Raw genomic sequence first — 22,431 nt, 5'->3', positions numbered from 1 at the left:
AAACAGTCTACAAGCCCTGGACCTCCGACCCACACTCCCCACACGCTTACCTGCATCCAGCTGCTGGGGCTGCTCCCACGACCCTGCCTGGCTGCATACTGGCCACATGCATGTGCATGCACAGATTCATGTGTGCCTGCTGCCTCCAATCACCCCAAGCAGCTCCTTGCAGTCTGGAAGGCTGCCAGCCTACAAGGGGAAACCCATTCTTTCCTATGTGTTTCTGGGACTTGCTCATGATCCTTTCAAATATTCTTGCAACCCACTTTTGGGTTGTGACCCACAGGTTGAGAAACACTGGACTAGATTACTTTTGGGCTCCCTCCTAACCCTGTTATTCTCTGATCTCCTATCAAAGTGATTAAGACCATGCACCTGAAAATAAAGGCAGAATACCATATTCTCTGCTGACTTGTATCCCATGCAAGTCCTTTAGTATGTGTGTGGTTTAGTCCGCAAAAAACTTACCTCATCCAAAACCTACTGCTTATTATGGTACGTAAATCCTGCTGCATATTTTTATCCATTCTTGTTCTGTTTAAACTCTGTTTAAACTCTGCAGGTGAGGACACTGAATTTTCAGGTTCCCATGTAAATCTACCTTAAGTAACAGTGCAACTGAAAACCTCTGTAATTCAAGAAAATTTAGTTAAGGTCATACTTTTTCATTCTTGTAATTCAAGAAACCAAAATTAAGGTCAAATTTGAAGTGCAACTTTCTTCCTATATATAATATAAAATATATACACATTATTAAAGATCTGCTGAGGGATGAGCTGTGCATGACTTGGATATATGCTACAGGTGATTTATTTATGAATTCATACATTTTATTTTAAGGACAGAGAGACCTTTATGATCATTCAGTCTAACCTCTTCCATAATACAGACTTTATGCATTGGCTTCATTCAGTGAATTCTTGTATCTAGTCAGAATGCTCGTGGCTGAGCTAGGGAGAAATATTTTTGGGAAGGACATTTTATTTTAATTTAAAGCCCCATATCATGCCCCCAAGCCCCCAGGAACCAAAAAGTGTGGCTCCAAGTGCTCTTCCTTCCCTACCTGCACCCCAAGTCGGGTGAGGACACTGCAGACTTCAGTCACTTGCATGCTATTAGAGTTTATTGAACTCATGTTCAGGAAACAACAGAAAGCAGAAAAGTGACAACACTCCCAGCCCCAGGTCAGCTGCCCCTGGGAGTTCCAAGGCATAGGTGCGAACATTTCTCCTGGATTCAGGTGCTCGCTCCCATCCCCTGGTGTCAGAGCTGCAGCACTTAACACAGTTCTGAACCCGTTTTGAAATTATGACATTTTGGAATGTCATAATTTTAGAACCATTCTAAAATGGTTTTCCAGTAGTTTGTGACCATTAGACCTTTTCTTCCCTTGGGGTGCCCTGGTGAACTGACGTTTTCTCAGTTCCTGATACACGCCCCTTATATACTGATAGGTTGCCACCGAGTCAGCCATGAGCCTTTGCTTCTTTGGACTGAATAGTCCTGTGCCTCTTAGCTTATTTTAATGAGCATTAACTAAATAGCACATTTTTAAAGAAATGCTTTAATGCACATACAAATAAGCTAATGTGCATTAAAGCACATGTGTAGACATGCACAGTAAGAGCTTCAGATCCTTGTTAAAGATGTTCATTGTCAGAAACTTTAAGCCTGATTCTGACCTCTTACCAGTGCAAATCAGAAGTAACTGCTGAATTCAGTGAAGTGAATGAGAGACAAATTCAGCCCTGTTGCTTTTTGTTTAAGCATGTTTGGTACAACAGGAGAGATCATCCACAGTTCTAAGCACCCTCCATATCAGACAAACTGGGTGAAGCCACAAGGACAGCCTTGGTTCCTAATTTGCTCACTTCAGTTGAGTAAAATTGGATCCAAAATATTGCTGGACCTCTGATTGTGAATGTATTCAGATTAACCAGAGAGCTTTTATGAAAAGTCTGTTTGGATCCTTTAAAGAAAATTTGCCATCTGTAATGAAGCAATAGCAGTTATTGCAGTGCCTAGGTACAACAATCAATTAATCATTAAATTGTATCTCTGTGGGCATTTGTACACATGCATGTGCCACAGCACCGGGCACTTTTAAAATTGCCCAGCACTGTGGCACATACACTTATATAAGTGGCAAAATGCAAATCAGCACTGAGAAAATGGCAGAGGTGCTTTAGTTTAAATGCACGCGACAGTGCTGGGCATATAAGCTCACATGCTCCGTAGACTCAATTAATTGAGTTTGCTCTGATGCACTGGATTTCCAGCACGTCAGAGCAGACAGAGGTACATGCATAAATGCCCTATATGTAGATTAATAATCGTGTGTGTGTATGTGTGTACATATGTATTTTATTATTAATATCCATATTAATATGCATTGTATATGTAATATATATACAATGGTATATACAATAATATTAATATACATGTGTGTGCATGGGTATACATATGGGGGTGTGTACATGTATGCGCACATATGTGTATATATGTGTGTATTGATGTTCTGTATATGTATCTTAATCTGAGAGACTATTATCACATTCATTCTTTGTTCACCTTTAATATATCATTTGGCAAACTAGAGTTCAATTTAATATCTAATGGCATATATTTTCTGGGCATCTATTCCAAAGAATAATGCATTCCTATTGTTGCAAGTATTTTCCTCCTGAGGAAACGCTATATTTCCTTACATTTTTTGTTACAGAAATTAAAACTTACTCTTTTGGGATTTCCACTTCATTTAACCTTTTGTTCAACTCATTTACTCTGTCTAAACATCTTAATGACTGTAGTTTTCTTGAGCCTCATGTGGAAAGCTCTGTATCCAGAGGACCCATGTCCATATGCCCAACTTTAGTATAGAGAAAAATCAAGAATCTTTAAAATCCTGAGCTTCATTTTTCCAGTATTGTTAACTAAATTGACTCCTTACTTTCTCCTATTTTCTCCTCTCTTTTTTTTCTTCCCATTCTTCAGATTTCTTTTTTTTTTCGTTTGTTTTTTTTTGTTGTTTTGTTTTTTTGCAATATTCTCTCTAGATTTTAATTTCAGGGCTTCATTGTGAGCTCTCCACTGTGAAAACAAGGTAATAAACCAGAGCACCATAAGCTTAGCAGTCTCTTTTGGTAAAACCCCTCCAGGAGTAAAATGGAAATGGAAAATAGAACTATCTGCTTCATGATATTATTTGAAGTTTCTCAAGGTGTTTTATCCTCAGAGAACCCAAAGCAGAGACCTGTTCCATCTATGTACAGAACACCTTCTAAAACAGTGTTGCCTAGGGTAGAGGGTAGCAAAGAGATCATATGTGCTTTGCTGAACAAGGGGAGTGCCTGTGGCATAAGGATATTGTACCAAACCTGCGTTTTTGAGAGAGAGAGGAACAAAATCCCTTTAACTCAAAAAAGGAGCTACTCTAATCTTGCTGGAGTTTACTCATTGGAAAGCTGTTGCTTAGACATTTCTACCATCCTCTCTGATGAAACTCTTTGTTTGCAAATTTCTTTCCATGTTTTTATGAACCTTTAAACTTGTTTCCATGAGACTCTCAAGCCTGGATCTTAGCCTACTCCTTTTACTAGATGACCATCCACTCACTCCAGGTCTTTTCTGCCTTGCGTTTAAAACACATGCAGTCAAACATACTTCTTTCATTTCTAAAGTTCAGCTTGAAACATCTAGTTTGGAATAGATTGGTGCTGTGTGAATTAAATGCCCCATATTAGCAGACTGTAGTGCTTCCTTTTTGTGGAAAAAGGAGGTACCTATAAAACAGGGGTGGGCAAAATATGGCTCACAGGCTGGATTTGGCCCACCAGGCCATTCTATCCAGCCTGCAGGGCCCCTAAAAGTTTTTTATAAAATTAACTATTATTTCTCTGTGGCTGCCTGTCTAAGCTAATGAGGTACCAGTGGCAGTAGGACCCAGGATAAGCTGGTGGCAGGACCCCCAGGGGCAGCAGCAGCAAGGCCCAACCGGAAACCTCTGCCTAGCAAAGGCTTTTGGCCTGGCGACCCTGGGGCTGTTCCCCGCCACCCTCTGCCTGAGAGTGCAGTCAGATAAAAACAGGGGGGAGAAGAGGACCATCAGCGATTGCCCCAGTCCACAGGGGCTGTGTCAACTCCTGCTGTGTTCTTTGGTCCAGGACCCTGCAGCTGGGAATTGTGCATGGCTGGCCAGCAGTTGGGCAGTGAGAATGGGAGAAGCAGTGAGAAGGTGGGGAAATGTCAATGGCAGCAGTGGGCAGGAGCACAGTGACAGCTGGGCTGGAGCGCAGGGCAGGAGTGCAGGGCCTATGCCAGTGGCGGCTCAGGGCAGGGTGGCAGGAGCACGGAGCCTGGGCTGCCAGGGGCTCTATGGAGCCAGGCTGGCTCTGCCCCTCTCCCTGCTGGTGCAGCAGGAGCCGGCCCAACCCCCACAATTCCCGGCTGGCTACATGTGGTACCAGCCAGGCCAGGCTGACTCTGGCACCACACAGTTCCTGGCTGCATTGGCAGGACTGTATGGTGCAGCAGGAGCCAGCCAGGAACCGTGTGGTGCCAGAGCAGCAGATGAAAGTGTAGGGGGGAACGGATAGCAGGTGGGGGAAGTGGTGGCGGGTGGGTGCCATGGGGCCAGGACCAGCAGGTGGCCCAGGGCAGGGTGGTAGGAGCACGGAGCCTGGGCTGAAAGGGGCTCTATGGACACCCCACATATCCATCCATCCATCCATCCATCCATCCATACACACACCCACATGCTCCCCAACCCAACATACACACCCACCCTCACCTATCCACCCCCCCACACACCCACACCCTCCCCCACACCTCACATACACAAATACTCACACACACACCCACAGCCCTCCACAAACCCCATACCCACCCACCCATACCCCCACACCCCCTACAATATACAAAAGTAAGACTTCATTTTAAGCTATTACGCAGTCATTTCTATGTAGACTACATGAATGCATGTAAATCAGGATAACAATATTTTTTAAAATCAAATAAATGTAAGTTGTAGCAGATGTTTGATTTTTAGAATATAATTTGGTTTTTTTCTGGTTCCAAGATAGCAACCCCGTTGCCAATGAGAGTGCTTCTGGGGGCAAGGGGAGGAGCTTCTGGTGGCAAAGGTCAGGGGTTAGGGGGCAGGGCTTCTAGCCTTAGATGGAGACGAGGGGGCAGGGTACCTGTCAAGGGGTGAGGCTACTCATACAGCCCTCAACAGCTCGCCAAAGCTTGTTAAGCACCTCCCCAGCCAAAATAATCATCTGCCCTTGCTATCAAAGGTATACATGCACTTAAGTAAGTGCATGTGTTTCCATTGCTGGGGTGGGGGTTGCCTCTGTTTTTAGGTCTGTTTTCAGCTGCTTCTTTTTTTTCTTTTTTTTTTATGGTGACTTACATGAGACTGATAGCCTTGGTGTGCAAAGTCAGGTTAGCAAATGTCTTTTCCTTCCTACTTTGACCCTGACATGGTGTCAGAGGAGAGTTTGGTCCTTGTATTTATCCCAGTACTTGTTTTTTGATGGCTTACCTTCACACTAGAGACTAGACTTCCTAACACTTCATGTAGTACATGACACTTAGCAGGCCTATGGTATGGCATCTTTGGTGCCTGCCACTTTAAGGGCACAAAACAGGCAGCAGGAGGAAGGAGGTAACATCAGGCTGAGAGGCTGCTCTGGCCGGAGTCAGGAGGTAATGGCAGGGACTTTGGGGAGGAGGTGATCCCTTGTTCTGGGTAAGACTTAAAACTGCACCCTGCTGGGGTGATCTGGTGAGGGTCCTAGTAGCGTGGGAGCCCCCAGGAAATGCCAGGCCAGTTACCTCCCTGGTGAAAGGTGGGTCAGGGCACCTTATAATCCCAGCCCCACATCGCTGGTGGTGTTCTAACAAGCAGGGGAAGCCCAGGGCTCATTAAGGAGCCCTGAGGCAGAGCTTAGGTTGGAGGAGGGACCTGGAGCTGCACCCAGGCAGTAGAGTTAAGCCTGGGGGTGCGAGTCAGGCCGTGTGCGAGAGGGGTGACAAGCTGAGTGACCCTATGTGAGAGGGGTGACGAGCAGAGCAGCCCTGTGAGTGGGTGAGTGAAGAGGCCCAGTGGGGGCACAGTGGCCCAGCAAGGGGCTAGGAGCAAAATAGGCCTACAGTTGTACAATCACTCAGTCAGTGCTCAGGTGAGGGTAGTAGGAAACACCCATTAGATGCACCGGTGCTGACTGAGGAGAGGAGAGCTAAACCCAAAGCTTGGTGAGGCCGGACGGTGTGAGCGTGACCCCTGAGAGAGGGCAGTATGAAAGGGGCTGGGTGAGAGCCAGTGGTGTAAATGGGACCCCAGCGAGAGAGGGATGGTATGTGAGTTGCCCTCCGGGGCTGGGTATTAGGCCCTTGTCAGCAGGGTGAGTAATGGGTTGCCTCCTGCCTTAGTCACAACTGTCATTTTTTCATCAAGGCATGGCAGGCGAGTGAAGTGGGTGGTTACCTGAGGAGCAGGGTGGCTGGCGAAGACCTGACAAGGAGGCCACCCTGATTCAAGGCCTATTGATCAGATCACTTAGCAGGCACATTGATATTTGATCCCTATTGCATTTGAAAGGAGACCTAGAGGTGAAGGCTAAAGACAAGCCATTTTATCCCCCACACCTACCTGAGCCACCTTAAGCTTTTTATGGTTAATATGATTCAGCCCTTTTAATCTTACCATAAATGGTCTCCTAGTTCCAATCTGATTCCATCCTTTTGCAAAGTTAACATTACACCAGTAATGGAGTTCAGCCTTTAGAATATATCTGTGAAATCCTTCTTTGATCAGAATTGAGCCCAAGGGATGCAGTGTAAAAGCAATTAACGTGGCTGTGCTCATGTGTCTCTAATACTACCTCTGCATCTGCTTTCATTTTCTTTTGTTTGCTGTCCTCTAGTATAAAATGTAAATGTAAGGCATCAATTTACATTTCTTTATAGTTGGGGCAAGTCATCGTACTTGTAACTCTTATTTTAAGAATCCACAAAGTGATGCATATAAACACCAAATGGGGATTTAGAGACTCCTGTTAATATATTCATTAGTTTCCTAGCAATACCAAGCATCCAGAAGTCCTTCTGGTTGCCCCCTTGCTGCACAATTTCTGTCTCCACTGCATAAATTCACACTTGCTGACAAAGTTAGTTTAAATAGATACTTGCTAATAAAGTAAGTCTATTCTTAGACCTTCAGGGTAAGTCTTGTATTATTATTTTCCTTGTCTTGCTCATGGCAATCCTGATGACAGATGTGACCTGTTCTTGCCTTCAGTCTAAAATAGCATTCTAATTACTTTGGTAAATGCCTACATAATTCCATGCATTTTAAAGGGCTTTCCTTTTCATTAATAATTGGTTGCACCATTATTCTTTTAACAGCTATGTCTCGTGTTTCTGTTTTTCAGCAAATGCCAGATGTGAACGTGACCTGGGATGGGGAGGGCCCTAGGCAGCTGCAATCCATCGACATTTCTATTGCTGTGGCAACAGACCGAGGTCTTATTACACCAATCATAAGAGATGCTGCTGCCAAGGGAGTACAGGAAATTGCTGCTTCTGCAAAGGTAAGTCTTGGATATACAGGAGGCTTAGGAATGGCTGTTTAGTTTCTTGCAGCCAAGAATATGGTATGATCTGGATGAAGGTGAATGATCTTAAAAGCAGTTTCAGAATGGTTTTAAAGATGCTGCTGTATTTTGAGATTTGAAAATTACTAATATAATAAATTGCCACTCTTCATTTTCTCAGCAGTCTTGTTTTTAAATAGAATGATAATTTAGCCCATTTTATTTTTGAGTGAAATCTCAGCTAAATGCTGTTTGTTAAACAGAAATTTACAGCCTTCAGCATTTAAATCACACTGATATATTTAGGCAAACTTTTGTTAGCAATAGATTAAGTAATTTCAGATTTTTCAGTAATTGCACTGTCTTTTTTTCTAGAAAGTAGATGGGGAGCCATTTGTTTTGTTTTATATATTACAGCCCTGATTTGTGGCTAGCCATTGTGTGCTCAGCAGAAGTCAGAAAAGAAGCTTTACTCAAAGGTGGCTTTTAGCTAGCTTTGTGCCTCCCAGACCATAGGGCTACATTATGCCAAGCCAGGTGCAAATTAGAGCTACTCTAATTGTGACAGCTGTCACTGACAATGCCAGAAGGCTGCTGTGGAAGGCAGGAGTAGCTGAGGTACAGGAGTACCCCAGCTGATTCTCTTTCTCATTCGCTGCAGAAAATCAGTTGTGGCTTGGGAGTCACAATGACAGCTCTTTGCTACCACAGAGACCCTTATGTAGGTGTAATCTTCCCCTTGTGGGGTAAGCAAACTGTTGGAGTGTAAAGCTACGTGAATGCAGGCATGAGTGTTCCTCCTGTCTGTCATTTCACCCAGTTTCACTCCGCGTGGAATTTTTTCTGCGTACCAGGGTTGGAAGAAGAAAGAAAGACACGTTTTTTCCCCACTTCACAGTAACAACGCTTATGAAAATAAACAAAAAAATATAACCGTTATTGAAAGAGAATAGTTTATGTCAGCTGTGATAGAAAAGTCAGGCAATTCAGTGACCTACCAGCTAGTCAAGAAGGCAAGGATAGTAGAGAATACAATAAACACTTCAAATTCCCTCACTGACCTCTGCTTCTGTGTTGGGTTAATATAGCTGTTCAGTTACTCTTTCCAAGAGGCTGCTTATTCTCAGATCTCCTTTTCTGTAATCGCAGTACATAAAAGTACATTGAACCAACAACGCAGGTTAAGAATGTGAGAACTACAGTTACAAGAAGATGGTAGAAAAAGGATTAATTTCCTATCACTGACTCTGTGCAAGATAATGCACTGTTGTGAAGCACTGCACTGTTGGAAAGAGTTCCAAAATGGATTATTCTTAAACACTATGGGTGTTTATATACCCCTATTTAAAGCGCCTGGAGCATCCCATGTATCAGCATCCCCGCACTTAAAAATGGCGGCGCAAGCTTTCGTTAAAGCACCCCCACCGCCATTTTTATTGGGGATGCTGACACAAGATGTTGGAGTCTGGAGCGCAGTAATTGCCACTCTCCAGCAGACTTGATTTAATTGAGCCTGCTCCAACGCACTGTAATTACAGCGCGTTGGAGCAGCCTTGCTGCTTGTGTATAGGTGTTCTATGATCGTAAGATAAACATTTTTCATCTCTACAAGTCCTTTCTTCTTTTCAATTAGACTATTCATCTGCAGCTACTGCATACCTATACTTAGATCTAACATAGGAAAGGGTGCAGGATTGAGTGTACCCATGGACATAATTTTGTTTCTTTAGCAACTTCAATATGCACTGGAAAAATATTTTTATTTCACTTTTTTAATCTAAGAGACTGTGATTAGAGAGAGTCCCCATATAGTATGGCAGATGCTTCACCTGATGGCTGGATTACATCTGTGTCCCCTATTGCCTTGTGCTAATTCTGACTAATTTCCAGGTCATGTGTACATGAAATTACCTTTATTTTGATCATGTGAGTAGTTTTTGTTCACCTATTTTATATATTCTTACTATCCCTGTTGTGTAGACAAGGGTTCTTTCTATGGATGCCTTTCTCTGGTTTTGTAATTACTTTTAGATATTTTTTTAAAGTACAAGTTCCTGTATATTCTCTTTATAGGTTTTATATTTATTCTATGCTGTCAAAGTTTTCTAATGCCCTGGGTTAGCTTTGAGTCTTTTTTATTGAGACTGTTTGAGATATATCGCCAACAAGCTTTTGCAGTTCAGTGGCCATAATAGAGCAATTTTTCTGCTTTATGGTATCCTTCTGTATCCTGTTCTGTTAAAAATCTTACGGATTGTTTAGCACATCAGTGGCTCTTTGGGATCAGAACCCATTATATTTCCTAATTAGTAGTTTAACCCAGCTACAATAATTGTACTCAATAGTTCACTGCAGCCTTTCAGAGTCTTGATAGAAAGATTCCTTATAAGCAGCTACAGGGTAGAAAATTGTTTGCCGGGACATCAGCGTCACAGATGAGACGTAAATATTTGCCTTCATTCACCATTCTTCCAACCACTGTTTTTTATCCCATTTAGGCTCATCTCAGAAGAAGGAAAGGTCCCTATATTTTTATTGGAAAGCACCCATTAGAAAATATCTGGCTCAACAAATTTTGCTGATGTGTTGGGTCATCCTCTCTAGTAACCATGTTTAAATGAGTGTCTAGCTGCATTATTCAAAAGTTATGTTGTGGATGGAGGCAGAACTGTTACAAAACAAACTTTTTCACCTTCTTTCATGAAACTGAGATTCTTTCTAGTTGCAATGTAAATTAATGTATCCTGACTCGAGTTGCAGTTCTGACTTTGTTTTGCATTACCATAGGTAAGTGCCATTATTTTCAGTGGAAGTAAGGTCTTATATCATAGACATAAGATTCAGAGGCAGTTCAGATCATAAAATCATTGTTTTATAGTTTCAAAGCAAAGTACGAGCATTCATCTGCAAAAAAGGGATAAGAACATGTGCCTTATAAGGAAGTTGTGATGCTACTTCATTACTATTCATTAGGTGGTCTGAATTCTCTCGTAAACATGTTGTAGCAATGCAATATATTAACATAGTTGAGCAGAATAACAAAAGCACAAATAAAAATTATTTTCTATCTCCTGGGAGTGGGTCCTACACTGGAGGTAGTTCTTAGATAACTGTTCTGGTGTCTCTCTAATTGGCCCTGTCAACCAAGCTCTAGCTACCTTGACTGTCAAGGGGAGAAAAAAGAGAGGAAAGTAGCAAATATTTTTACTAATTGCTTATCTCCATAGAACAAAAGTTTTATTTAATGCGAACTTCCAATTCATAAAAGAAAAACACCTAGAAGTATTGCTACCTAAGAAGCATAATTTTGATGCAAATTTCATGTAGACAAACGAGTGTCAAGGAAAAAGTAGTTTGGTAAAGCTTAAAGAGAGAAAAGGAGTACAACTTAAAAATACTGCCCTTTGTAATTGCACTTGGTCAACTCTCCATCCTCACTTAGAACCAAACCAAACTTATCTGCAGTAGGCATATCAGAACATTGCCATTGATTTGGCTGAACTTTGCTTTACTTCTGAACAAATTATACATGTTTTCCTTTTTGACCTTTATGTTTTTCCAAACAAATTTCCAAAAAGCTAAATAAGTAGAACCCCTGGGCAAGATTATGATGCCCTTTTGTAGAATTGTACCTCATTCTTCAAGCAGTCCCTCTAAAATGTAAGAACCTTTTCATATGGTTTTCTGAGTATGTACCAAAACATCTGATTCTCACTGCCCGTTAGAATAGGAGATTTTGATCTTTGCTATTTCCCCTCTGTTTGCTTTTTGGATGGAAAAAAACCAGATCTTTTTCCACATAGGGAAAAGTGAAGATATGTAGTTTTGTTGTCACTACGGCATTGCTTCCAGTTTAGTATCTTGAAGTTCATGAATTCAGCATTTTATTCTCTCTGCCACATAGTTAAAATGTAATTAGACTAATCCTAAAAATGATCAAAGAAATGCCTCTCTCTTCTGTAAACTGCTGTTCATAGTTGTCCATTGCTTATGGCCAGTATTCAGCCCATATGTCAAATTCTTATCTGAGCAATTTGAATTACTTTTTAATTGCAGATGTTTTTGCAATATCAAGCATTTACTCAAATATAAGATGAGGTCCCCCCCACACCTCCTAGTCAGCATGGGGGAAAGCGTCTCGTCTTACATGCTCTGATGAGTTTTGGAAATAGTTGCTTTTGCCTGGAAAAAAGGCATAGTGCTGCTGTTGTTCCAGTGTGGGGTAATGCATGCTACTTGACATTTTAAAGAGAACAACCCCATTATCTTCCCTTTTATTAAGTACCAACTTTGACTGCTATATTAATAGTCTGTGGCTTGACTTTTTATAGCTTGTGATCTTTCATATAAAGTAGGTACAAGTTTGCACAAAAATGACATGAAAAGCAAAATTAAGGTTGGAAAGTCAAATACTTGGCAATTAGGAGATTCCTGAAATAAGTTTTCATGCTCAGCCAAAATCTGCCCCTCCTGTTCACGTGCATTGTGACACCATCTTTAATTGTAAACTCACATGGTATGTTTTTCACAGAATCCTTGCTTCATTCAGAGCACAGCATGGGCTTGCTGTATACTGAAAAAAGCTTTTGTCCATAGGACCACTGCTGTGTGTTTATAGGAGTTGGAAGGTTTGCAGTGAATAAGGCAGGGGGTTACAGTCATTCAGTTGGTGAAAACAGTTGAATGCTTCACTGGAGAAATTGAGTTCTCGCTGCCTGGTACAGAGTTTCAGTCAGTTTGATGCTGGGCAACTCATTTAAACCAAACTGTTGATACATGATCAGTAATGAGTGACATGAGATTCCCTCATTGTCTGAGTGCCTGACTGTAGGAACTGATTTGCAGAAATGCTGGCTAGTCCATGGTTGGTATAGATTAATAGATTTATGTTACATAAACTGAAAATAATAAATTCCATAGTTTCAAACTAGGCACCCAAATCTCATATTTTTAATCATAATCTTTGTGTACCTTAGCTCCCCTGTCAATTAAATGAGAATGTTTTCTTATTTTACAGGGGTTTGGGAAGATGCATTTATGTCTATAATGCACATGGATGCTCAGGTGGTGAGGGCCATAATCTTTTTGAGAAAATGTAATAATTATGCCTTCATACAGAATTTGAATAGTTTGCATGTAACAGTGTCAGTCCTGGATTGAGTTGTACTCAATGTCTTCATCAGTGACCTGGAAGATGGCATAGAGCACACCCTCAGAAAGTTTGCAGATGATACCAGGCTGGGGGGGAGTAGTAGATATACTGGAGGGTAGGGCTAGGATTCAGTGACCTAAACACATTGGAGGTTGGGCCAAAAGGAATCTTATGAGGTTCAACAAGGACAAGTGCAGAGTCCTGCATGTAGGTTGGAACAATCCCATGCACCACCAGTACAGGCTTGGGGGCTGACTGGCTGCAGCAGTTCTGCAGAAAAGGAGCTAGGGGTTAAAGTGGACAATAAGCTGAATATGAGCAAACAGTGCACCCTTGTTGCAACGAAGGCTGATGACATACTGGGCTACATCAGTAGGAGTATTGCCAGTAGGTCAAGGGAAATGATTATTCTCCTCTATTCAGGACTGGTGAGGCCACATCTGGAGAATTGTTTGGGCCCCCCACTACAGAAAGGATGTAGACAAATTGGAGAGGGTCCAGCGCAGGGAAAAAAAAATGGTGAGGGGGCTGGGGCTTACGACTTGTGAGGAAAGACTGAGGGAACTGGGCTTATTTAGTTTAGAGAAGAGAAGACTAAGGGGATTTAACAGCAGTCTTCAACTACATGAAGAGGGGTTCGAAAGAGGATGGAGCTGGACTGTTCTCAGTGGTGGCAGATGACAAAACAAGGAGCAATGGTCTCAAGTTGCAACAAGGGAAGGTTATTAGATTTTGGGAAAAAACTTTCTCACTAGGAGATTAGTAAAGCACTGGAACAGGTTACCCAGAGAGGTTGTGGACTCTTCATCCTGGGAGGTTTTTAAGACCTGGCTAGACAAAGCCTTGGCTGGGATGATTTAGTTGGGGATTGTCCTGCTTTGAGCAGCGGGTTGGACTAGGTGACATCTTGAGGTCCCTTCCAACCCTTATTTTATATGGTTCTATGGCTTTTGCAACCTAATTTTGTGTCTTTTCAGTGTAGTTTTTAAATTTCTTTTTATTAAAAACAAACAACTCCCCTCTCTCCCTTAAACCTAGAGATTCTATCACAAAGCACCATATCAACTCCCATCAGAGTCATGAACAGGTTTTGAACCTACAGAGGTGTTGCACGATCCTATGGTACTTGGAATACCATAGTAATGTAGTAACTGATTGTGGTCTTTTCTGACTGATACTAGATGGGGTAAGGCAAACATTGTGTTGGTTCTCAAGTTATTTTCTAAAAGCAGCAAAATGCTGAGAGTTGAGAACCTTGTATTTCCTTCAAGTTTAGTGAGTGGGCAGAGGCGAGGATAATCTGTAATGGGCATGGACTCTTGCCTTTTTCCCTAAATTTGGCTATTCTGCTCTGTATTATCCACCCCATCATGCCTGACTGTGCATATCCATTACTAGTTTCCAAATATCAGGCTTCTCATCCTAGAACGGTTTCGTTACTGAGTAATATTTCTCTCTGTCGTTCACCCTCTGACACTCAGTTCTTGCGAACAGTTCCAGATTTTCCTTCTTTCTTGGGCTTGTCATCCATTCCAGAGTCTTCACCCAGCTCTGATTTCTTTTCTCTGACTCTTCCAGTTCTCTTCAATCCAGTGTCTTGTCAAGTGTCTCTCCTTTCCATTACTCCCAGTCTCCTTATGCAGCCAGTCTCCTCCCTCCCTGAATGTTTCATCAGTTTCAATGTTCCTCCAGCCAACTGGCTGATAGTCCCTGCCCTATTTCCCTCATCAGCTCTCAGTCTCAGCCTTCTCTATCCTAGTTTTCAATCTCCTGGCCTTAGCAGCTTTGCCTACCTACCTTACTGTCTTCCACTCCAATTCCTAGTCAAAAATTTCCCCATACTAATTTTCTCTGCTTCACCAGTCTGTTACAGTTTGTCACAACCCAAAAGGTGTGATTTTTATTTGTGCGTGCTTCGGCACTGCTAAATTGTCCCCGCTAAATTGCAGCTTCCTTGCACAGTGGAGTTTTCTGCTGTAGAGGAGAACCCCGGTGCAAGGGAGAATTTCCCGCCAATTTAGAGCTTGTTTTGCAGGGTGCATTTCTTTGCTGCAGAGAGGGGATGCTCGTTGCAAAGAGTTCCCGCCATTGGTATGCTAATTTGAGTCCCATTATTGGCCAGTTCTAAATTATTCACACGTGGCGGCTAGTGATTGGCTTGCTAGCCGTATAAGAGGCTTGAGTGGTTTCCGCCCAAGTTGGAGGACTCCACGAACAAGGGAGGAAGAGACTTCACGCTGTGTGAAGATCTCTAAGCGCTGCGGATCCTCACGGACCCAGTGCATTTGAAGCAGGCAACGGAGATCTGATCAATCTCTAGCCTCTCCCCGTCGCCGATAGAATTCCTAGACGTACCCCTCCCATGCGCTACGAACCGAACCCACGGAGCCTAGCAAACTTCGTGTGGATGAGTGAACGGAAGAACCCACGGAGCCTGACAAACTTCGTGTGAGCCCTTACGATCGGCCTCAGAGCTCTTCTACCCGGGTTCGAGTCCTGCAGGTTTATTTTCTCGTCGCCGGAACCCTATGCGACGTACCCTCGTGTTCTGCAGGTTCGAGTTTTTGTTTTCTTTTCTCTTCCTGTAACTGCAACTTAATCAAGCTTTCCAGCCTACACCATTGCCATCTCGGTGTAAGTAAACAATCTTTTAAACTACCGATACGCGTCCGTGCCTAATTCCAGAGCGAAGGCCTTCCCTCTCCGCCCCCGCGTGCCCGGGCTGCTGGCCACAGCCCGCGTACAGCGCGAAAAAGGGCTCGGGGCGCTCCCGGCCCGCACACAGTTTACTCCTCCTTCTACCCTTAGCTGCAGCTTTTTTGCCAGGATGAACTACTATAGCCTTCCCACCCCTCTGGATGCGACGGATGTTAATATCCCTCTTTTTATTTCTGGTGGTAGCCCTACCCTGATCCAGAGCAACTGAAAATAATAGTTACAGGGAAAACCATTTGAAGCCCTATGCAGCATCACATTCATTCATTCATTCATTCATTGTGTTGGGACTATGCATGTGTACTCAGTCCATATGTAAGAGCTCTTTGGGGAAGACTCATGTGCAGTTTGATCAATATGAATAGTTATGAGAGGATGGAGCATGTTCAGCAAGAACAAACTATTCAGATATTGTGATTTTTAACAGCCAAAACAATCTCTCCTGTGTGTGTGCAAGCTGGTTGTTTTTTCAAAGGCTTTTAACTTGGACAAATGTGAATGCATATTTCTGGGTGGGCCTGGCCCAAACCCTTGCCGCATTTCGAGATCCTGCTCCAAAACTTTAAAAACACTAGTAAAGAAAAGGAGAATGAACCAAAATTGATTAATCAGAAATTAGGGTGAATTAATGGAGGAGAAACGAGGGAATTAGCTATTCTTACCACCAGCCTCTTATAAGATGCTTGATAAAGAGTTTGAGGTAATGCTGGAAACTGCTGCCTTCTGGGCTGTAAGAGACTGCTAGGCTTCCATTTCCTTATCTTCAAAGAAAGCAGGCCAAATGAGAGAGCCACCACTTCTTCTGGCCTCCGTTTTTTATCCTCTTGATCAGCATCTGGGATGTCAGACTTGAGTCCATGCTTTCATCCTTTTTTTCCTGTCACTTCCCCCTCCTCTCTGCCCCCCCCCCCTATTTCTTCTCTGTCTCCCTTTGACTTCCATTTAATAAAAGGCTAGCTTAGCTAGCCAAGCAATGCTGTGAACCTGCAAGACCATTTAAAGTAGTGTCTTAAGCAGTGAAATTGTTATGAGTTTACCAGGTCCCCAGTTGGATGCTAAAGCTATGTGCTATATCTGTCTTTCTCCAGTGAGATTGTAAGGGTCAGCACCAGAGGTATAAACAACACTTTCTACTTTTGTTATTGTGTTATCTGTGGTTATGCATGTGTTTTTATTAGGACCCTGGCACATGCTGCATGCATATTGGAATCTGAGGAATTTTATCCTGAATCCTAGCAATTGAGCATCCTGCCATGCCCAGTGTTCAATCTGGCATGGCAGCATGCACAGTTGTTGGGATCTGGGATGAAATTCCTCAGATCCCATTGAGGATCTGCAAGGGCGTGCAGCTGGTTGCACGCATCTAGGTATGAGGAAGCTGGAGAGTGGGGGGCTTCTCCATTCCCAGCTCCCCCTGTAGTAGACATGTCTCAGTCTGAATGGCATATGGGGACTTTTAAGCCATGCTGTGTAGCCCAAATCCACCCACGTGTGCATTTCAGATTAAAGTGTGGTACAAACCAACCACAAAAATGTTCCATATTAAATGTGGTTTGCCCTTTTATCATAATAAATTGGCTGAACCATGTGGGCATGTTGCACTTTATTATTATTGTAATTATTTACAATTGCCACAAATGTCAGCCAAGGCCCTTACTTCCTTGAAGACAAAAGAAGGCTAAATTATTTGTAAAAGGTCATTGCAACTGTTCCAGACAATCTCAACTAACACTTTTTTTTTCTCCAGGACATTTTAATTTTATTTTTAATACTAGCTAAAAGGTTTTCAAGTTGGGTGAGACATGTTCCTTTACAAGCCAAAAGGAAAGGGAGTAAAGTTATTGTAAAATATTAAGTAAGCCTTTAATTTTCACATTTCAAGTGCCTTCATGATTTTTTACTTCTTTTTTTAGTATCTTTAATTTTTTTAAAAAGATTAAGGAATTTTAAATGGCAGTTGCTGCCATTGGACTATGCAGGCTGAGGTCTCTGGTCTTGGAACTCTGAACCGTATTTAACTGCTTAATGTTGTGCAGTGACAGCATTATAGTAATACCCTTTCCTCGCTAGGCCCCTTTAATCCCATTGAAATTAACACAACTATTGTAACCAAATCAGAGTTCCACTATGCAGGTTATGAAATAGCTTCTTATAAAATGAGGCAAGGATTTGGGTAGATGGTATCTTTTATTGCACCAGTTACATTGCTACAACTCTATTCTAACATTTTGAATGAACTGTTGTTTTCTATTTTCATTTTCTTAGGCTTTAGCAAAGAAAGCAAGAGATGGAAAATTGTTACCTGAAGAATACCAGGGAGGATCTTTTAGGTAAAAGTCTTCATCAGTATTTTGTAGGTACAATATGGGCTTGGGACTGTCGTGCACTCAGATATTCTGTTGTGAGTGAACACATTATCTTGTAGAATCAGCCAGTATACGTGTGAAAATGCATTATGTGATTATGAGAAAAGATACAGGAATTCAAGAGTATGAGCTAGTCTGCGTTCTGTGTCAGGAGAGAAACTTCTTTAACAAGATTTCTGGACATGTCTGTCTGCCTCCATTTAACTTCCTGTTGCAGCTCTGACTCTGGTTGAGGCAGCCAGAGCAGAGAGCATGGCTTCATGCCCCCTGCCCCAGGCCAGAGCAGGGCCCTAGCCAGAGCCAGGGATGGAAGGGGAAGGCATGTGACAGTGATGGCATGGGAGGGAGCAGGGAGGATGGAAGGCAACTTGGAGGGGGTAGGTGCCAGGAGGGGCTGGCATCAGGGGACTCAGGCAGGTGGAGGGGGCAGGAGAGGGGGCGAGTGGAAGGGGGAAACAAGTGGGGGGAGGTGCTAGAAGGCCCAGGTGCTGAGGCAGGGCAGGCAGGTGGGGGAAAAGTGGCAGGGGTGCAGGGCCATGGGGGGGATGGGCAACATGGGAGAGCAAGTGATGTGGGGAGGTGTGGGGGCAGGGGTCAGGCCATTTCATAGATTTCATAGACATCAGGGCTGGAAGGGACCACGGAAGATCATCGAGTCCAGCCCCCCGCCCAAAGGGCAGGAAGTCAGCTGGGGTCATAGGATCCCAGCAAGATAAGCATCCAGTTTCATCTTGAAGGTGTTCAATGAAGGCGCTTGAACCACCTCCGGTGGCAGGCTGTTCCAGACCTTGGGGGCTCGGACAGTAAAGAAGTTCTTCCTTATGTCCAGCCTGAAACGGTCTTGAAGTAGTTTGTGACCATTCGACCTCGTCATCCCTTGGGGCGCTCTGGTGAACAAACGTTCCCCCAGATGCTGGTGGTCACCCCTGATAAACTTGTAGGTGGCCATCAGATCACCCCTGAGCCTGCGCTTTTTCAGGCTAAAGAGCCCCAGGGCTCTCAGCCTGTCATCGTAGGGTCTGCTTCCCTGACCTCTGATCATGCGCGTGGCTCTTCTCTGGACTCTCTCAAGCTTCTCCACATCCTTTTTGAATTGTGGAGCCCAAAACTGGACACAGTACTCCAGCTGCGGCCTCACTAAGGCCGAGTACAGGGGGAGAATGACGTCCCGGGATTTGCTTGAGAAGCATCTATGGATGCAAGCCAGCGTTTTGGTCGCTTTACTAGCCGCCGCATCGCATTGCAGGCTCATGTTCATCTTGTGGTCAATGATGACCCCCAAGTCTCTTTCTTCCATAGTGCTAGCCAACATAGCACTGCCGAGTCTATAAGGATGCTGCGGGTTTTTTTCCCCAAGGTGGAGCACCTTGCATTTATTGGCGTTGAACACCATCAGATTCTCGTCCGCCCACTTGCTGAGCCTGTCCAGGTCAGCCTGGATCACCCGCCTGTCTTCTGGTGTGGATGCTTTGCCCCAAAGGTTGGTGTCATCGGCGAACTTGGCCAGTTCTGATCGCTTCTGACTCCAGTGTCCACATCATTAATGAAGATGTTGAACAGTATGGGTCCAAGGACAGAGCCTTGGGGGACCCCACTGGTCACAGGACACCACGATGAGTGACTTCCATCGATTACTACCCTCTGGGTCCGACCCCGGAGCCAATTTTCCAGCCAGTGGATCGTGGAGGACCCAAGGCGACAATTGGCCAGTTTCTCCAAGAGGCGATCATGGGACACCAGATCGAAGGCTTTTTTGAAGTCAAGATATATGACATCAATCTCTTCTCCCTTGTCCAGGTGATAGGTCACCTGGTCGTAGAAGGAAATGAGATTGGTCAAGCAAGACCTACCCGCAACAAACCCGTGCTGGCTATCCCTTAAGATGTTGGCATCGGCCAGTCCATTAAGGACGGCCTCTTTAATAAACTTTTCTAAGACCTTCCCCAGGATAGAGGTCAGGATGATGGGCCTGTAGTTTGCCAGATCCACTTTCCTCCCTTTCTTGAAGATAGGCACCACAATTTTGAAATTCTCTCTGATGTCGCTCAAACCCTTTACTTAGGCAGATAAAATATATGGTCTGATATCCAGAAGGACTAAGCACTGGAAACGTCTGTTGACATCAGAGAAGCTGCTTGCTGAGCAAATTAACATAAAGTAGCCCCTGCTTTTCCTCCGGCTCCCCACATATCTGAAAAAGGACTTTTTATTGTCCTTGATGCTCAAAGCTAGTTGGAGTTCAGTTGCAGCCTTGGCTTTCCTGGTCTGCTCCCTACAGGACCAGACCAGTGCAGAATAATCCTCCTTGGAGGTGACTCCCATCCTCCATCCTTTGTATCCTTTCTTTTTAGCCTCAGGAGGTCTGCTAGGTCCCTGGAGAGCCAGGGGGGCTGTGCCCTCTTGCTGCCTTTCCTCCGAGATGGAATAGACTTAGGTTGTGCATTTGACTCTCCCTCTGCTTGCCCTACTTACCACCTGCCCTCCTGCAGCCATTTCCCTGCTGCAGCCATGGGAGGGATGAATTTAAGATGACCCTCCAATAATTAGATTCTAGAAATGGAAAATGATAACAAATGTAAATACACATTTTCCATGTCTAGCATCTAATTGTTGTGAGGTCGTCTTAAATTCAGAGTTATTCTGAATTTGTGCAAATGCAGTATGTAAGTCCATATGTAGTAGAGGCTGGTTTCTTCTACAAGACATTTTGTAGTTATGAAAACCCAGTATCAAATGTTTGCTTTGTAAGGTAAATTGCAACCTTTTAAATAAGAAATGTCCATCTCCTTTTATTGCAAAGACCTCACATGTGCTCTTGCCTAATTGAATCCTGCATTGCAGAAAAAAGCTGGAAAGCTGTCTTAGCTCTCACATCGATCTGTGAGCTGTGCATTTTAAAGCCTATATCAGACCATTTATGTCCTTTTTCTTTAAAATGAACACTACAAAAAGAGGAAATGAAATACAGAAAAATTAAATAAATGGCATGGGCCAAATGCCAACATTTAAATGTATTGACACAGTTGCACAGTTAAAATCATAAATGTTCAGGCAGTTTCGTAGTTAAATGTATATTAGCAGTATTAACCTGACTTCATCTTATCCAATTCTTTTTTTTTCTGGTGAAATGTGCATCTCAATATATTACATTTTATGACCAATAGTACCATTAAACACAGTAGCTAACACTGCTATGGAAATCTTAACTTCTGACTACTTGCAATTTTTTTTTATTAACTGTGCAGAGTTTTAATAGCATTGACACAAATCTGGATTTATAATGAAGAATTGGTGACTATGTTTTGGGACGCTAGCAATAAAGACACTCTAGCAATAAAGATATTTCACAAAAATAAAGCTGTTAATATGGGAAGCATAATTGGACTACAACTGCCTAGAGTACAGAACAATTTCTTTTACATGGCATTTTCAAGCTGAAGTATCTGTCAAAAGAAAATCTCTCTTAGATGGTCATAAGTATTTCAGCAGAAAAAAGATGTAGTGGGAATCCAGCAGTGGAGGAATAGATGTCCTACTTAACAGTAATGGCTTCAGTGGGAAGAAAAGAAAAAACAATAGCATTCAGATTGTAAAAGAAGTGTGGTAAACTTATGATCTGTTCTAGCATCTCCATATATATATATATATGTTTTATGTGAAGAGCTTGTATAATCCTTTGTCTACCACCCCGTCCTCCTCAGAGGTGACCATACCCCTAGGAAAAAGAGGGTAGAACTTATAGTTTACTTGTGCCTTGGTAATGATTAGTTGCTGTAATTACACGGTTTCATCATCAGTAATCTTTGTAACTGACAGCTGTTTCAGTTTATATTCGAGTGCAGACTGATATATGGGTGACCTAAGATTAGGAGAAAACAAAAATGACTTGAACTGTTTCATCCCTGACCAGCACTCTGCACTTATCAGCTGTAGAGAAGGCTGAAGGAGAAATGTTCTTTTGCATTCAGGGAACAATAACTGGTCTCCTTCCTCCTTTACTACATGTCTCTTGTCTTCGTTCCTTTTCCTATGCTCAGAATACTGTACATTTGAGAAATGATGTACTGTATTTCCTTGCATACCACATGCCTCAAGATGCACAGCTGGTTTTTGAAAAATAGAATGAAGAAAACAAGATCTTAAAAATACCAATACTTAAAAATGTTCACAGGGAAAATGCAGGCAGCTGCAGTGGAGAAGGGAGCAAAAATCTGTGGCTGCTCTATTAACTCCCTTGCTGCAGGAGGCTGCAGGCACTATTGGATGAGCCAAATTGCCTGGCCGCTCTGCTCAAGCTGCAGCCAGGGCCTGATCGTAGTCAGCAGCACCTGCAGAGTCGTTTGAGGGTCCACTCAACCTGAGAAGAGGGGCCAGACAGTTTGGCTGCAGCAGGATTGGGCCCTTGATTCCACAAGTGATGCTGGCTGTCCACCTGGCTTGAGAAGAGAAGAGGGGCCGAGCAGTTTGACTCAACCAGCAGCATCAGTCGAAGGCCTGATCTTGCTGGAGCTGAACTACCTAGCCCCTGCAGTGGAGCTCGGTAGGCCCTCATCTGATTTGGCAGGTGCTGCAGGCTGCCCACCCAGCATGAGAAGAGGGT

At 43.3% G+C, this 22,431-nt stretch overlaps 1 protein-coding gene across 2 annotated transcripts in view; it reads left to right on the top strand.

Moving 5' to 3' along the window:
• PDHX (pyruvate dehydrogenase complex component X) overlaps positions 1-22,431 on the top strand; it is a 122,938-nt gene that overhangs the window by 98,624 nt on the left and 1,883 nt on the right. For both annotated transcript variants that reach the window (XM_025213258.1, XM_025213731.1), the window contains 2 exons: positions 7,437-7,595; positions 17,731-17,795. In XM_025213258.1, the coding sequence (XP_025069043.1) occupies positions 7,437-7,595; positions 17,731-17,795 (224 nt within the window). The remainder of the gene's footprint in view (positions 1-7,436; positions 7,596-17,730; positions 17,796-22,431) is intronic.

Source organism: Alligator sinensis, unplaced genomic scaffold (genome assembly GCF_000455745.1).
Source record: "Alligator sinensis unplaced genomic scaffold, ASM45574v1 scaffold442_1, whole genome shotgun sequence".
Lineage (NCBI taxonomy): Eukaryota > Metazoa > Chordata > Crocodylia > Alligatoridae > Alligator > Alligator sinensis.
This window is presented reverse-complemented; position numbering and strand designations above follow the sequence as displayed.